An 18,033-nucleotide genomic window follows, 5' to 3' on the forward strand; every position below is an offset into this window, starting at 1 on the left:
GCAGCAGGAAGATGAGGAAATGTTAACATGAACCTCACAGTAACGTCCTGTGAGTCCTGAGGTTTCCTGGGCTCCTCGCCTTCCGTGACTTGGAACTGAGCTTGGAGTGGCAGTAAAGGGCCAGCCAGGGCTTCCCTGGTGGCGCAGTGTTTGAGAGTCCGCCTGCTGATGCAGGGGACGCGGGTTCGTGCCCCAGTCCGGGAAGATCCCACATGCCGCAGAGCGGCTGGGTCCATGAGCCATGGCCGCTGAGCCTGCGTGTCCAGAGCCTGTGCTCCACAACGGAAGAGGCCACAACAGTGAGAGGCCCGCGTACCGGAAAAAAAAAAAAAAAAATGGGGGCCAGCCAGGTGGTGATTGTTTAGCAAGAGGGACCATGTCTTTGCTCAGCCAAAATCGAACTGCAGGACCATCACGTACAGCTAGAGATGGAGAGAGGGCACCTTCAACCATAATCGAAGTGGCCGGACAGGTCTCTAGCAGGATAGGCTAGAAGGTGTGATTGGCAGGAGAAGAGGTGTTAGGTGAGGAGGATCAGAACAGCAGCCATGTTGGCGACATGAGGAAGGATGGCCTGGTGGCTTTAGAGTTCAAATCCCGTCTTGATCACTTTCTAGTTGTGTAACTCTGGACAAGCTGTTTAACCATTGGAACCTCAGTTTCCTCATCTGTAAAATGGGGATAATAGTACATACCTCGTAGAGCTGTTCTAAGATTAGGTGAGGGAATATATATATATATATATTATATATATAAATATATAATATATATATAAAATACCTGGCATATGATCGGTTCTTAATTGACATTAACTCTTTTCATTTTTGTGATAATGATTGGCTGATGTATTGAGTGGATATTGTCCCGTGATGACATCTTGAAAGCAGTGGCTCTGGTGGGAAAATGGAAAGAGAAAGGGAAGTTGGTTGAACACTCTGTGTGCCAGGCACTCTGCTAAGTACTTCACCTGCATTCGTGCATTCAATCTGCCCAACAACCAGCTAGGTAAGGACATTTCTTCCCATTTTATAGATAGAGAAGCTGAGGCGCATCAAGGTAGAGTAAATTGCTGGAGGTCACACAGCTTTTTTTTTTTGTAATGGTGTAGTATTTACATATAACCTACTCACAAACTCCCGAATACTTTACTTTATTATTTTTAAAATTATTTATTTATTTATTTGTCTGCACTGGGTCTTAGTTGCAGCATGTGGGATCTAGTTCCCTGACCAGAGATGGAACCCCGGGCCCCCTGCATTGGGGGTGCAGAGTCTTAGCCACTGGACCACAGGGAAGTCCCGGTCACACAGCTTTTAAGTGGCAGCGCTGGGATTTGAACCCAGGTCTGTCTCCCTTTAAAGCCTAGGCTCTTTCCACTACGTGACATCCTCTCCCAAGGAGGGGCTGTTAGGAAGAGATGGAAATGCAGAATTCTGGAGCCATCATTTTCATCTGGGGGGATAAAAGTCCCCCCACTGTGAATCAGGACCCTTGCACTGCTACCCGGTCCTGCTGTCAATAGCTGTCATTACCAGCTGGGCAAGTCCCAGGAGGCATCCGGGTCCCATCTTCCACGTCTGCAAATTCAAGGGTTAAGATAAATATTCTCTAAGATCCTTCTTTGCTTATCGGGCTGCAATTTTGGGGGGATGGTGTTAGAATCAGTTCTTGGCATTGATTTAGAATTTAATCCTTGGTGCTAGATTTTATGGGCTCTCTCTCTTTGAAATGGGGATTTTTGAGTAGCCCTGAGCAAGTCAGCTTTTCTTTTAGATCTGCTAAGTTATCTTTCTGCTTCATTGAGCGAGGTTTCTAATTAGGGATCAATGATGAATTTTCTTTTAATGAGGAATACCACCGGAAATAATGCCTCCCAGTTTATTATCCAGCCCCGGCTGGTGCAGACATTAATCATAGAGCTTTGTTTGGAAGCACGGCTGCAGCACCTCATTATGACAGGCTCCTTTGTGACCGAAGTTCCACCAAGACTGTCATTTCTAAGCAACAGAGATGTCCTTCTTCTGTTGCGGCAAGATAAACTCAGTTCCTCTTGTTCAGGGCCCTAGGAGACAAGAGTGGCCGGCTGCTTCCTATGAGACCTGAGTCTCCCTTTGAGCAGCTAGAATTCCAGAGGCAGGGGCGACCAGCAGGCAGCCTGAAGGTCAAATGCAGCCCATCTGACCTCAGGGGCCGCTCTGCCTGAGAGTTATGGCGAGGACACAAAGCCAGCTTAATTAGCTGGCACTGGCTGGGGTGGGGGCAGTGGCCTTACCACCTGTTCAGGGCTGCCACGTGTCGGGCCAGCAGGCTCAGATCAACTCGTCATTGTCACTCCTGCCAAGTATAATTCATTACTGTTCAAGTTTAATTCCGCTGGCAGTCCATCCTGAAACAGGTACATTCTGAAGGCCCCGTGACGCAGGAGAACTAGCTGGGAAGAGACCTCCACAGACACCTGACTAACACTTGACTCACATTGGAGGCATCCCCGGGATTTCGAAATGAAACTGTGTGCCCTTTCAGTCCACCGCAATCCCCACTGACAAAGTGAGGGCATCGTTCCACATACCAGGACCGGACCTGGTGAGGCAAGCAAGTGCCTAGGGTGTGAAATTTAAGGCGGCGCTCACTCCCAGGTTCCTGCATGTGCAGGCTCGGTCCCATGAGGGTGAGTGCTTCCTTAAATTGTGCACCCCGGGTGTTCCCTTGCCTCACTCTAGTCCCCGCCCTGCCTCACACATTTCAGATCATGTGGCCCAGTCAGTGGCATTAAAGGTATGGAAATAGGCTTTGTAGTTAGAAAGCTTCAAGTCTGGATCTTGGCTCCAGCTGGGAGACCTTGAGTGAGATATTTAACCCTTTGTGGGAGGCTTAACCTGAGCCTCAGTTTCCTCCTCTGTAAAATGGGACTGCAAAGAGCTGATCCATGGAGGGAACTCCAGAAATGCGCTGTCTCCCGCACTCAAACGGGAGCAGCGTCTCAGCTGGTTAGACTGGTGCCACTCTTGGGGTCTTCTTCCTGCTGGACCCCACTATCTATGTCATCTCCTCTCCCTTGCCTCCTTCCACCCTCATCTCCCACCAGCTCCACATGGTCAGGAGGTGAAGAGGATATCCCTTAGTTGTCACCCTGCCCCTGCTGTCTTGGCGGGGCCCCGCCCGGCCCTGTAGCGTTCCTCTCCCCAGCCCCATCCGACAGCTGGGAGGACAGCCCGGGTCATCCTGTGGTGGGTGATTTTCTCCTGAGACGTCAGATGCCTTTGAGTTTCCTACCGTCTGTGTGTGGAAGGGTTTCACTTAAGGGGAAGGAGAGAAGCAGCTTTGGGGGTGGATAGGAGGGAACAGGGAGCCCCCTGCTCAATATCCCTGGTAATTCCAGTGCCTCAGGGCAAAGAGTGAAGGGGGCTGCTGTCCTGGGGAACGGGGAGGAGACTCCTGGTCAGCCGTGGCAGCAGTGCAGAGAAAAGGAGACCAGCCCATCTCTGGTCTGTAGACAGGAAGACTTTGGCCTTGACAAGTAATTGGGTTTAGAGGAAGAAATAACTCCTTATCTTTCCTTGACCTGCAGCCTGTCCCATTTCAGCTGACGGAACCTCTGCCCACGAGCTGCTGAGGCCACAACCTTTGGGGTCATCCTTGACTCCTGCCTCCCGCCCCTCTCATTCCCCATTAAATTGGTCAGGAAGTTCTGTTGCTCTTCCTGCACGGTGTATCGGTTTCTGATCATTTCTCCTAGCTCCCCTGAACCACCCTGGATGGAGCCATTCCTGTCCCTTCCTTGCCAGGATTGCTGCTGTGGCCTCCTAACCGCTGCCCCTGCAGTGTAAGCGTGACGCAGCAAGCCGGTGACAGCTAAAATGTTAGATTGTATCACCCCTCTGCCCAAATCCCTGCAGTAGTTCCCCATCCCCTCCCCACCCACATGGGCCCACAAGGCTCTGCAGGATCTGTCCCTGCCTCCACCCCTACCCCTGCCTTCCTCTCCCACCTGTGCCCCTGCCCAGCCACAGCGGCTGTCTGGCTGCCCCTAGAAGGCTGGCACACTCCCTCCTTAGGGTCTTTACTCCAGCGGTTCCCTCTGTCTGGAATGTTCTCCCAGATATCCAGTTGGCGCATTCTTACTTCCTTCAAGTCCTGGGCAACTTCTCAGTGAGGCCTTCCCTGTCCTCTCCTTTATTATGGCCATCGTCCCAGCCACCCTCCCCAGCATGTGCCTGGAACATATCAGCTGCTCAAAAATATGTGTACCTATGTATGCATATGTGTGCATTTATTGGATTAATAAGAAGTAACCCCGAGAGATTTATCTTCATCTCAACCCTAACTTTCCCTCAATCCATCCTTTTCAAGTCCTTGAATCAGTTCTCATCTCTTAAACATCCCAGTGCCTGCCAGCCGCTGCCAGGCTGGAGCCCCTGTCAGGCCATGGGCTCTGTGCAGCCAGTGTGTGATGGGGACTCTGTCTCCCTCCCGGAGGCAGGTGTTCTGGCTTTCCCAGGATGGAAGGCTGGGGGTGAGCACAGAGGGGCTCTGAACCAACAGTGCTCAGCCGGCTGTCTATGCCCATCCTGTGGATGAGGATGAGGGAGGATTTGGTGGTCCAGGACAGGAGCTTAGCCTCATCCTTCCAAGTGTCTCCTAATGTACTTTTGGGATGTAACTGGCTTATGAGCTGAGGGTTGCCGGGGTTATTAAATTTAGGACTGGTGAGTCATTGGCAAGACAGAAATGGCACTTCCCTTTCCAGGGTCCCAGGCCTGTTCCATGGCATATGCATCATCCCATTGTGCTCTTCCAACAGCCCTGTGAGGAGTATGCTTTTGTTATTACCACTGTGCCGGTGTGGACACTGAGATTCAGTGAGGTTAAGTCACTTCCCAAGGTGGCCCAGCTCATAAGTGATAGAGCTAGGGTTTGAACTCAGGCCCGTTGGAGTGCAGAGCCCAAGCTCTCCCAGTCTGCTCTTCTCTCTGTGTACTGAATCCTGGTCCCAAGCCCTTCCTCCATTCTGAGTTTTTTTTTTTTTTTTTGGCGGTACGCAGCCCTCTCACTGTTGTGGCCTCTCCCGTTGCGGAGCACAGGCTCCGGACGCACAGGCTCAGTGGCCACGGCTCACGGGCCCAGCCGCTCCGCGGCATGTGGGATCTTCCCGGACCGGGACACGTACCTGTGTTCCCTGCATTGGCAGGCGGACTCCCAACCACTGCGCCACCAGGGAAGCCCCATTCTGAGGTTTGACTGACAGTTCAGGAAGGTGCCTCTCACTCATCCCCATTCAACCACAGCCCCCAAGTTCTGCTGATGATATTTCCCAAATATTTCTCGGCTCTGCTCCTTCCCTCTCGTTCAGAATCTAGGAGCTTCCTCTGGCTGGTACTCAGGGCTTCCACGACCCGTCTCCTCCCATGTCTCTAGTGCCCCATTGCTCTTAGCCTCAACTGTGTGCTGTGCTCCTAGAGAATTTAAGGACTTGCCCTCACCCCTGCCTTTCCCACTTTCTTCCCTCACCTTCCCACCTCACCTTTCCTCCTCTGCGTTGCACTTGGCCTCTAAGATCCGACTCGCGTGTCATCGCCACGCATCTTTCTGTAATCTCCTGGATTGAGCCCAGTGCCCTCCCCTGGGCTTCACAGTGTCCTGTCTGGAACTGCTTAGCCCATTATTCAGATATTGTCTCTGGGTCTCCGAGGTCGAGTTCCTTCACCGTTATGCATCTAAGCCCTAGCACAGCTCCCAGGTCATAGGAGGCCGTGGTAAATGCTTGTTGAACTTAACTGCATTGAATGACCATCTGTTACAGGTTAGGTGCTGTGCTAGGGGCCCATTTAATCCTCAATTATTTTAAGAAACATGCTATTATCCCCAGTTTTCAGCTGCAGAAACTGAGATTCAGAGAGCTGATTAGCTTGACCTAAGTCTCATAGCTACTCAGGGCCAGAGATGTGATTTTATTTGAACCTAAATATGTCTAATCCTAAGATCACGGTTCTCTCATGTCACTAGGCTGCCTCACTTAGGGTGTGTGTATAAACAAGGATGGAAAACTTAAGATAAAGAAATTAATCTCTAATGGTGGGATTTGGGGCCTGAAGCAGAGGGTGGGCTAGGAATTAGGGAGGAGGGGGGCACATACCCTTTCTCTTTCAGTTGGTCCTTAGGGAGTTGTCCACTTCTGCGCTGCAGGCTGACTCAATCCACAGTCTTGGATGTGCCCCTCAAGACTTCATTTCTGGGCTTCCCTGGTGGTGTAGTGGTTGAGAGTCTGCCTGCCGATGCAGGGGACACGGGTTCGTGCCCCGGTCCAGGAAGATCCCACATGCCGCGGAGCGGCTGGGCCCGTGAGGCATGGCCGCTGAGCCTGTACTTCCGGAGCCTGTGCTCCGCAACGGGAGAGGCCACAACAGTGAGAGGCCCGCGTACTGCAAAAAAAAAAAAAGACTTCATTTCTGGCTCTCTCTGATCCACCTTTGGTCCCAGTGCCTTCCTTGTGTCCCCAGACCTACAAGATTTTGGCGAAAACTACCCTATCAGGCACTTGCCTCCGGGCGGCGGATGGCACTCTGCCTCTGTCGCCGCTCCTTTGGTCACATCCCGTGTGTCTGCTCCTTCCTGCCCCCGTGTCGGTGGCTTTTCCAGGTGGTGTACTTCACGGCCACGTTCCCGTACGTCGTGCTGGTGATTCTTCTCATCCGAGGAGTTACCCTGCCTGGAGCCGGCGCTGGGATTTGGTACTTCATCACGCCTAAGTGGGAGAAACTTACGGATGCCACGGTGGGCTTCTGATTTCATTTATGACGTGCCTGTGGGGGGAACGGCACATGGGGGTGGGTCCCGCTCCGGGACACTGTTTAGCAGAAGGGGTCAGACCTCCGCCCACAGGGCATTTCACTGTTTGCCTTTACAAACTCCTGATAATCTTGAAATGTTACACACTCAGGAAGTTTTTAATGAGAACTGAGCAGCTGGGGGTTTCAGATTCCTGGAATGGTTGTCCTACGCCTGGGAGGCTGCAGAGGCTGAAATGAAGAATGAAATTCCCTTAATAGCTTTGGGCCACCTCATGCCACATATCTGTTGCTAATTATAGTGTGTTGGAAATGGAGTTTTGCTGGTTGGAAAATAATAGCACTTAGGCAAACCGCAAGCAATTATAATTTAAAGGGCTTAGACAGATTTGAATACTTCTGAGACACAGAGCCAGCACACACTTACGCTTTCTCTTGGCATATTCTGTACAGGCATATCTTACTCTAAAATTCCCAACCCCCAGAACTTCACATGAGGGGGTGATTGTTTAATAAGAAATGCATTTTCTCACCTTAAAGAAAAATCTGCTTTTCCAGAAGATTTTAAGAAAGCATAACTAGGATTGAGTTTGCGCGTAATGAAAAACCTCCAGGTGATGGCAGCTTTAACAAAAGTTGATTTCACTTGCAGCCCAGTGGTAGATAGTCAAGCCCTGGTTGGGTGGCTCCACAGTGTCCCGGGTTCCTGTCTTTCCGCCCCACCATCCTCAGTGAATAGCTGCCATGTAGCTGCCAGAGCTCCACCCATCATGTCAGCATTCCAGGTGGCACAAAGCAGTGAGGGAAGAGACAGATAGGCATCCTCCTTCTCTTTAAAGGAGGAGAAAGCCCAGAAATCTCACATAACACTTGATTTTCTCATCATTGGCCAGAAACTAAGTCCTATGATGATCTCCTCTCATCTGCACCTCTCTTTGATTCTGGGAGTTGGCCATTTGGCTGGACATATGGCTGCCTTGAAATAAAACCACAGCTTTGTTAGTGAGGAGCATGGGAGAATGGAGGTTGTGGTACAGGCTTTGCCAGCACACACTTGAACTTTCTCTTTGCATATGTTAAGCACAATTTAAAAAGCAGTTTTAATTAATAAAAAGGATAGGAAGTCCATATCAAATCATATAAATCTATAGCTCAGACTCTTGAGTAGCTTTCTGGAGTTTAATGAGGACAATTAAAAGAAATCGCCAATGGGCTTCCCTGGTGGCTCAGTGGTTGAGGGTCCGCCTGCCGATGCAGGGGACACGGGTTCGTGCCCCGGTCCGGGAAGATCCCACGTGCCGCGGAGCGGCTGGGCCCGTGAGCCGTGGCCGCTGAGCCTGCGCGTCCGGAGCCTGTGCTCCGCAACGGGAGATGACCAAGAGGTGTTGTCAGCCAAGTTCGAGAATGAGGTGGCACTGTAAACTCCACTCAGCTGTGGCGCAGGGCTTGCTTTACTTTGATGAGGGGCTACAGAATTTCAGATTTTTAGTAAATTGTCCTAATCTTTAGGAATGTCAATTTTGTTTTTTGCTTTTGGGGGGGAATGTCAATTTTAAGAGGTTTTCATTTTGTATCCATGAATATTTTTGCTGTTCCAAATTGTTTTTTGAGTGTGCTTCCAGCTAAAGAAGGGGCTCTCCCCTTCTGTATAGTTTTACATTGTAGGGCTTGCAAGCATGAAATGTGTACATTGCTTATTGAGTTCCTCTCCTTTGATTAGAATGAAGTTAGAGTCTCCCAGGTCATTTACTGCCTTTTTGGCTTCCAGTGCAAATGATGTATGTTTCTCCTTTATGTTGGTGCCAAAGTCATCTTGTCCTGACTGCCTTTTCCCCCCGGGGGAGATGGTGTGACTTTGGGAGACTCCCCTCCCCTGGGCCAGCCTCTTTCAGTGACCTTAAATCTTCCCCTCTTTTGCCTCCCAGGTGTGGAAAGACGCTGCCACTCAGATTTTCTTCTCTTTATCTGCTGCATGGGGAGGCCTGATCACTCTTTCTTCTTACAACAAATTCCACAACAACTGCTACAGGTATGTGGAGGCACTTCAAGTCCCAGAGGGAGTGGGTGAATGGGACTAGGGCCTGGGGACAGAATCATGGGCTGTGTCATCAGACACCTGAGGCCATATCCTCACACTTCACCCAAGGCAGAGCCAGACAGTTAGCTCTGGTGTAGGGGAAATTGCCTGCTAAGGCCTAGCTGCTGGCTTCTGGTGGCCTGGCTTGGACCCCAACTTGCACCCTGATTCTGACGCATGGGATGGAATTGAGTTTCTCTGGAGGTGCCATGCAGCTGGTTGTGTCCTGGAATAGTCATTTGTGAGCTACCTAGTCCATGGATACAGTTGTATGATAGTCGCTGATGAAGTGTGGTCATTCAGTCACTTGACAAACACTTTTCCAGAGAGCCCTGTAAGAAAGGCAGCATGGTACAGTGGAAAGAATACCTTGGTGATGGCTGTGTTAATTAACTCAATGGTGGGACTTCTGTTTCAGTGCATATGTATATCAAATCATCACGTTATACACTTTAAATATGTTAAAATGTATTACAATTGTATCTGTCAGTTAAACCCAAAGTTATGCAAACTTTGAGTCCCCTCCCAGATTTAGGAAACAGAACATGGGGAGGTCAGGTGGGCCCGGGAATCTACATATGGAGACAGGATCCTCAGGTGACTCTGGTGCAGGGTGACATTTGGATAGTGTGATATTAGGGGACTCTGGAACCCCAAAGATGTGAGACAGCCTGGACAGCTTCTGGACGAGGTGACATCTGAAAGTTAAATCCATCTGTGACAAACAGTAAGAAAATACTGAGGGGCTGATTAAGAAAAAGAAGAAAGAACGAACCTTGGAGTCAGAGAGACTTGCATTTGTATTATGACTTCACCATTTTCTAAAACTCCAAGACATGGGTAAGACAGTTCGCTTCTCTGAATCTCTGTTTTCTCATCTGTAAAATGCAGATTATAATATTTTGTTGAAGGGTAAGAGATGATGTTTGCAAAATTCCCACAGCAATATTTTGCACATAGTAGGTGCTCAGTAGACAGCAGTTGCCATTCTTATTTTTTGTTGTTGTTTTTTTTTGTTTGTTCGTTTTTTGCTGTACACGGGCCTCTCACGGCTGTGGCCTCTCCCGCCGTGGAGCACAGGCTCCGGATGCGCAGGCTCAGCGGCCATGGCTCACAGGCCCAGCCGCTCCGCGGCATGTGGGATCTTCCTGGACCGGGGCACGAACCCACGTCCCCTGCATCGGCAGGCGGACTCTCAACCACTGCGCCACCAGGGAAGCCCGCCATTCTTATTATTTTTAATCATGCATGAGATATTTCGTGAACCAAAAGGAAGAGATTATAGTTAAACTGTGGCCTAGCCTGGCTGGGATGGCCTCACACAAGTGACATCTATGCTGGGCCAAATTTCAAAAGGTGTTAGGGGAGGAAGGGAATGTTTTCAGGTGGGGATGAGTGTGGATGGGTGTGATGGAGACGTGGGAGGGAGCAGGTTGATGGGACTGGAGCAGGTGTGTGCTCACCGGGCAAGAAGGAAATAGGACCTGAGAACTGGCTGAGGCCAGACTGGAGAGAGCCTTTGTACTAGTCTCCTGGGGCTGCCGTAACAAATAGCACAGAGTGAGTGACCTGAGCAACAGAAATTAATTTTCTCGCAGTTCTGGAGGCTAGAAGTCCCAGATCAAGGTATCGACAGGGCTTGTTTCTTCTGAGCCCTCTCTGCATGGCTTGTAGCTGGCCGTCTTCTCCCTGTATCTCTACGTGGTCTTCCCGCTGTGCGCCCTGATCTCCTCTTCTTATAAGGGCATCAATCGTATTGGATTAGCGCCCACTCTCATGATTTCCTCTTAACTTACTCACCTGTTTAAAGACCCTATTTTCAAATGCAGTCACATTCTGAGGAACTGGGAGTTGGGACTTCAACATTTACATTTTTGGGGCACACAATTCAGCCCGTAACAGCTAGAATGCCAGACTAAGTTGTCTGAACTTCTTTGGTCATAGTTGCTTATTAACTTATGACCCGCGAGACTCAGTCTGAGCATCGTCCAAGGGGGAAGCATTGCTCTGTGCTTTGTTAGAAATGAGGCTGTGTGGTGTGGCTAATGGGCAGGAAGTCTGGGTTCAAATCAGAACCTACCATTATGAGCCCATTGCCTTCCCCTGGGCCTCAGTTTCCCCATCAGTAAACTAAGGTCCTGGACAAGGTGGACTGTATCCTGAACACTTGCTCTTTGCCAGGCTCTGTGCGGTGCAGGCCTCATCTGGTTCTGTCCTCACAACAACCTGTGAGGGAGGTGGAGTCATTGCCACCATTTAAAGTCAGAGTGGAGAGAAGGGAAGCCTCCTGCACTGTTGGTGGGAATGTAAATTGATACAGCCACTATGGAGAACAGTGTGGAGGTTCCTTAAAAAACTAAAAATAGAACTCCCATACGACCCAGCAATCCCACTACTGGACATATATCTGATGAAAACCATAATTTGAAAAGATACATGCACTGTTTATTGCGGCACTGTTTACAATAGCCAGGACACAGAAGCAACCTAAATGTCCATCAACAGAGGAATGGATAAAAGAGATGTGGTACATATATACAATGGAATATTACTCAGCCATAAAAAAGAACAAAAAAATGCCATTTGTAGCAACATGGATGGACCTAGAGACTGTCATACTGAGTGAAGTAAAGCAGACAGAGAAAGACAAATATCATATGATATCGTTTATATGTGGAATCTAAGAAAAGGGTACAAATGAACTTATCTACAAAACAGAAATTTTTGTAGAGTTACAGATGTAGGAAACAAACTTATGGTTACCAGGGGGTAAGAGGGGGTAGGATAGATAGGGAGATTGGGATTGACATATACACGCTACTATATATAAAATAGATGACTAATAAGGACCTACTGTATAGCACAGGGAACTCTACTCAATACTCTGTAATGACCTATATGGGAAAAGAATTAAAAAAAAGAGTGGATATGCGTAAAAAAATAAAGTCAGAGTGGAGAGGAAGTGACTTGGTCAAGGTCATGCCTCTAACATGTAAGAGAATTTGGCCTCACGGCTCCATCTAGCTGTGACCCCTCTCTTGGGTCTGGGATGGACAGGGCAGGCTGGGAACGGCAGCCATATGGCCAGCAGAGGGCGCCGGCACCGAGGTGCTGGTCTCTCTCCTCTCCCCGCCTCCCTTGCCCTTCTAGGCCCCTGTACCCCAACCCCAGGCTGTTCTCATGCTTGGTGGGATTTGTTGGTCCCACCGCCTTCTCTTCTCTCATACGTCGTTCCTGTCCCGGACTCTGCAAAAGGCCTCATCTCCTCAATTTCTGCTCTGATGGACAGACTTACCTCTGCCACTGCCAGGAGGGGAGATCCAGTTCTCGGGCAGGTGGAGCCAGAGTTCTGTCCCAGAGGCCCTGGAGCAGGGCTGTTAGGGGAGGGAGAGCTTTTTGGGTCTTTTGGTACTTATCCACTTGGCCCAAGAGAGCCTGCGGTCAAGACTGGTGGTTCCTTTCCTTGTGAATAAGAGAGAACAAGACCAGCCTGCAGTGAGTACCTACTTAGGAATGGGCACGTGGACATGGGCACACAAACACGTGAGCACGCATTCATGTGTCCCTCCCCTATCCCTTCCTCCTCACAAAGCACGCCTATTGGCAAACTTGTCTCTTCCTCCCAGGGACACCCTAATTGTTACCTGCACCAACAGTGCCACGAGCATCTTCGCCGGCTTCGTCATCTTCTCAGTCATCGGCTTCATGGCCAATGAACGCAAGGTTAACATCGAGAACGTGGCAGACCAAGGTACGGTGCGCTGGTCACCCCGCTGTTGTAGGGCAGGTTCCAGGTTCACACCCTGAGCTCCTCATTCATGCTGTGCTAGGAAGCTGGCCTTCTGGAACAGGCTGGAGAGGGGGGACAGCCTAGGTCCCCCTTTACGGAGGGACCCAGAACAGCTGGAGTCTGAAGCTCATGCAGGGTTAGATCTGGCTGGTCCTTCCCCAGAGGTGTGGCTATAAAAGCCCCTTTCCTGTTTCCCTCTCCTTTCCTTCGTTTTCCTGTCCTCTCTTAACTCAGCTCCAGCAGAAGTAAGGTCTCTACCTGTTGGGCACGGGGAGAGGATTCTCTAGGCAAACTATGTATGGCTCCTGCAGCGGATGTAGGCACAACCTGCTTCCGGGTGGCTTTCCTTGCCGCGGGCTCTGTAGGCACCAAACACTAATGCTTAGCGAGCACAGCCTTTTCCTGATGAAGCACTTTCCTGGTTGTCAGGTCAGATGTGTTCTCAGGGTCTTCTGCTTCGTTCGCAATGTAGACCCGGCAAATCGTTTCCCCAGTGGGTGGAAAGGTTGGACGGTGGTGGTGGGAGGGATGTGGAATACATGTTTACCTTCTGCCCAAGTGATCCCTCTATTAGCGCTAACGTTTGTGTGGTCCCTTTGGAGTGTACAGAGAGCGCTCCTTTTTTTATCTCATTTAATCCATATTTCTAGCACAGAATCTTGCAGAGAGTGTGTAATACTTTTAGTTAACTTTTTGCTTCCACCCAGCCTTAACCTACAGGGGATTTGGGTGCCGAGCAGGCCTCAGTGATTGAGGGATTTCATCGTGGCGTTGTCTATCATGACGGGCATTCTCTAATCAGGCATTTATGGGCTGCCTTGGTGTAGGGACTGTGCCTGGGGCTGTGGGGACAGGGCTGTGGGCCCGGATGATCCAGAGTGTGGGCCTGTCTGTGACTTCTCTGTGAAGTTATCTTTCTTCAAGGAGCTCACTGCAAGTCTTAGGTAGTGGCTCAGACACCAGCACGAGAAAGAACTAGGCCCTAGCAATGTCACCTTCTTGGTGGGGTGCTGGCTGTCTTCTGGCTCCCTAAGGATAATTAATTACTGCTTCAGCGGCGCTGACGATGCACTGCAGGCCTCAAAGGGTTAAAGAGCCAGCTTGTTGGGTGGGGGGAGCTACCTCTCCCTGCAGAGGGTGCTGAACCCCCAGGGATTTTAGTTCTGCAACAGTGCACTAAATTAGAGGTCCCAGAGCTGAGCAAATGCCCTTCCCTGGTTGAAAAATTTAAACCTTCTGGGGAGCAGGGAGGTGGTGAGGGGGAGGGAGAGAGTGGCGGAGGCTTTGTTTTGGGAGTGCCTGTACCACCCGCGCTGCCCTCATTTCCCTCCAGCAGCGTAGCTGGAGCAGGTAGGCCCTGCTCCACCTGCCAGCAGATCTGAGGTGTTCTGTTATTTTTGTGACATTACTGAGCTCCCTGTGAACCAGTGGCCGAGTGGCCAGAGATAGTGATTCTTAAGATGTGGACCCCATTCGTTAACTCTTCTGAGCGTTTCCTGCCCCAGGAAAGGGATTTGGGGGCACAAGTTGCTAAAACCCAAATTAAATTTTGGTTTTCGTTTATATAAAAAGCATCAGACAAATGGCCTGTGTTTCCCTCTGAAACTTCCCCTTTCCAGAATTTTTTCATTTCCTCTGATTTTTAACAGGGAGAGAGGAGTACTTCTCACAGGTTCTAACGTGCCGTGTTCATACAGTTGACCCTTGAACAATGCAAGGGTTTAGGGGCACCGACCCTCCACGCAGTGAAAAATCCGTGTTCTAATTTAGAGTCAGCCCTTCGTAGGTACAGTTTCTCTGAATCTGCAATTCCTCCGCATCCATGGATTCGACCAACTGCAGGTTGTGTTGTACTGTAGTATTTACGATTGAAAAAAATCTGTGTCCGAGTGGACGCATGCAGTTCAAAACTGTGTTGTTCAAGGACCAACTGTACTTGGTCGTTTCTCATTGTCAACAGCACAGGGACAGTGGGTCTCATCTCCCACAGGGGAGGGGCAGTGGCCCGGGAGCTCTTCTCCCAGACCCGTGGGCAGCGAAACCTGCTCATCTGAACTCGCATACATTCTTACATGTGATTAGCAGGCTTGTCTGATTTCCCCCGTTGTAATGGAGGCTCTGCAGAATACAGAGGTCGGGGTCAGACCTGCATCAGGTGCCAGCCCCAAGCTCTCCTAGCTGGGCGACATTGGCCCGTGGACATTCAGTTCATTTTTGCTGACCCAACATTAGTAACTGTGCTTTGGTATTCAGTCAAAAGCAGGTTCTCTTTAATGACCTAACACTAGTCCATTTCGTTTACAGCTCCCTTGTAAGGGAGGCTCAAAGTTATTACCCCAAATTTTGGCCGTATCAGAGCTTCTGGGGGCTTGAGGGTGGGATTGGTGATGAGACCAAGCTGTCCTCTGCTTTTACGATGGGCACAGGGAAGGGGGCGTGGTCTTCTCAGGCATCTACTCCAGAGAAGGAGCTTGCTGGAAGTCAGCCTTTTAGAGTCATCTCCCAGCCAGCTGCTGCCTGGGGAGCACTGACTCACGGTCAGAATCCAACTCAGAGCCCTACCAAGATGCTCACCCTCTAGCGGCAACACTGGGTTAGACCACAGCAGAGGAACACAGAGGTGCGTATTGCATATAGAGTCCCAGGTCTAGGTGGTAACTCTCAGGTAACCAGGCCACTAGGAAGTTCTGCCCTGGCTCCCTCACCCCCTCCTAGTTCAGAGACCCTGCTGATGAAGATGAACGCTCTCAAACTGGACTGACTGTCCCACCATCTGTCTGTCACCTGGATGCCAGTCCTTCCAAAGGCACAGGAAAGGGTTCCGGTGTTGCGTCCTCTGAGAACGCATCCACATGTAGTGGGTTTCTCAGAAGAGTAACCACTCCCCGTGTGCTGCGGGTCGTGATGGGTCCATTGACCGGAGCCCCTGGTTGTGTCTTCAGTGGCTCTCTAGGACCAAGGAGGCTGTCACTGTAGGTCTCTGGGGGCCCCGCCCAAGATGCTGGCATGCAGAACCCCTTTGATCCCCTCTCATGGGAAGAGTAGTAATGGTCTATGCTTACTGAGTTCTCGCCATGGCCAGGCATGGTTCTGAGCCCTTTACTTGTATCAACACGCTTAATGCTCACAGAAATTCCCTGGGTGTAGGTGCTATCATTATCTCCATTGTACAGATAAGGAAACTGACGTTTGTCCAGAGTCTTACCTACGGTCCCACAGCTAGTAAGAGGCAGAGCCAGTTTTCTGGTCCATGGGGGAGAGAAGACTGCAGCCCACCCACTGGGCCTTGCTGCCTACCAGAGGGAGAGGAAAGAGGCAGGACTCAGCCTCCATCAGACACGAGGGCCTAGCCCGGGGAAAACTCTGCTGTGGCTCGGACAGTCCATCTTTCTGAACTCTACAAAATGTTCTAAAAATGTATTTAAAAAATCCACTCTCTAGCCATCTTGGATAAACGGAGTTTGCTGAAGATGACGCCTTTACCCTGCATACTTTAGGGAGGCCGCTGAAATGGAAACAGGCCGAATATTTTGAAATCATTCCCCTCCCTAAGAAAGCTGTAAAGCCCAAACGGCCAGAATCCTGTTAAAGCAATGAGCCGAGGTCCTCCGGCAGTGGCCATTTGAAGACCTTCTTGTCCACTTTATGGGCCTAAACTGAACTGGCTTTCTCGGTGTTCAGGGCACTGAACTGGCTTCTTCGGTGCATTGCATTTGAGACCTATTTTGAACTGTAGCTTAATACAGATTTTTCTTTCATGGTTCACTCAGGGAGACTTCAGAGGCTGTCTCTACTGTCTGTTCAATAAATGCATCGAGCAGGGGTATCTTAGGCATTCCAGGCTTTATGTTTTAAATACCCAAGGCCCTAGGCAACATTAGGAGCTAACAACCTGATGAATTCCAGTTTAAAAACATGTCATTATGCTTGAGTTATAAAAACTCCAGGAGCTACGATTTCTGGCTTCCAGACGTGCGCTGGCCGTAGATTACCCCGACGTTCCCTGGTCTCTGCCCCTTATCATCTAGGTTTCTCCCTACAGGGGAATTCACAACTGCCAGGTCTTTAGCCATCTTCCCAGTGAGGCTGTGAGGAAGACACGAACGGCTGGTGGGGCTTTATGTTAGCAGAGAAAACTGCAGCTCAGACATCCTCTACCAAGACCGCACGCGATATTCCTGGGAAAACTGGAATCAGAGCTGCTAATTTCCAAGTTCATTGTCTGCCCCTAAGAAAAGCTAATATTCTGTGAGTGCTGATGATGTGCAAGGCACTGGTCTCAGTGCTTTACCTGCGTTTCCTCATTTGTCCCTCATAACCGCGCTGTGAGGAACTATTGTTATCCCCATTTTACAGATGGGCAAGATTGAGGCTTACAGAAATTAAATAACTTCTCTAGGGTTGCACAGCTGGCAAGTCATGGAGTCTGAATTTGGACCCAGGTCTAACTATTAGAGACCAAACTCTCTTAACCCTTATATCATGCTTCCCTCTTCCCCACTTAATTACCTGTGGACTGATGTAGCCCCATCTTTACCAAACCTTTATAGGGCAAGTTCCTAAAAGTGTTATACTGATTCATGTTTTATGTACATGGCTTCTCCTGGAGGAGTGACTAGGAACAAGGGTAACAAAAGGGGGAAACGATGTCATTCTGGGCATGTTTAACCCTTACAGCAGTGTTTCTCAACCTCAGCACTCTTGACATTTGGGTAGGATAATTCTTTGTTGTGGGGACTGTCCCATGCATTGAAGGATGTTTAGCAGCATCCCTGGCCTTTATACACTAGACACCAGTAATCATCCCCCATAACACCCCGGTTATGAGAATCAAAAATGTCTCCAGACATTGCCATATGTGCCCAGGAGGGCAAAATCACCCACTGTTCTAGAGGGTAACTATTACATTCTCCCCCAACTTATGAATACAAAGATGGAGGTTTTCATGTTATTTGCATGGGATACAGCCTGGCCTTAGAGTCGAGTTGGCCCCGAGTCTCTGCTTTGGCACTCTTTTTGAGCGTCTCCTCTGAGTTCCCTGAGATGTGGACCTAATTCCCCTGGTCTTTCCCTCCCGGGAGCTCGAGGTCTAATTGGGGAAATGGATAGAGAGGAGTAAAAACATAGCAGATAGCAGGAGCAGCATGTGATAACTAACAACTCGGGGCTTCCATGGAGAGAGGACCCTGTGGGCTTCCAGGAAGAGGGGGCCTTGAGCTGGACCTGTTTGCAGTCATGTGTCTTTTTCCTTCCAGGGCCAGGCATTGCATTTGTGGTTTACCCGGAGGCCTTGACCAGGCTGCCCCTCTCTCCGTTCTGGGCCATCATCTTTTTCCTGATGCTCCTCACTCTTGGACTTGACACTATGGTGAGCCCTTCCC

At 49.9% G+C, this 18,033-nt stretch overlaps 1 protein-coding gene across 1 annotated transcript in view; it reads left to right on the forward strand.

Moving 5' to 3' along the window:
• Positions 1-18,033, forward strand: part of SLC6A5 (solute carrier family 6 member 5) — a 52,672-nt gene that overhangs the window by 19,371 nt on the left and 15,268 nt on the right. The window contains exons 7-10 of the mRNA XM_065883213.1: positions 6,637-6,771; positions 8,711-8,814; positions 12,489-12,613; positions 17,908-18,020. Coding sequence (XP_065739285.1) covers positions 6,637-6,771; positions 8,711-8,814; positions 12,489-12,613; positions 17,908-18,020 — 477 coding nt within the window. The remainder of the gene's footprint in view (positions 1-6,636; positions 6,772-8,710; positions 8,815-12,488; positions 12,614-17,907; positions 18,021-18,033) is intronic.

This window comes from Phocoena phocoena, chromosome 8, assembly GCF_963924675.1.
Source record: "Phocoena phocoena chromosome 8, mPhoPho1.1, whole genome shotgun sequence".
Lineage (NCBI taxonomy): Eukaryota > Metazoa > Chordata > Mammalia > Artiodactyla > Phocoenidae > Phocoena > Phocoena phocoena.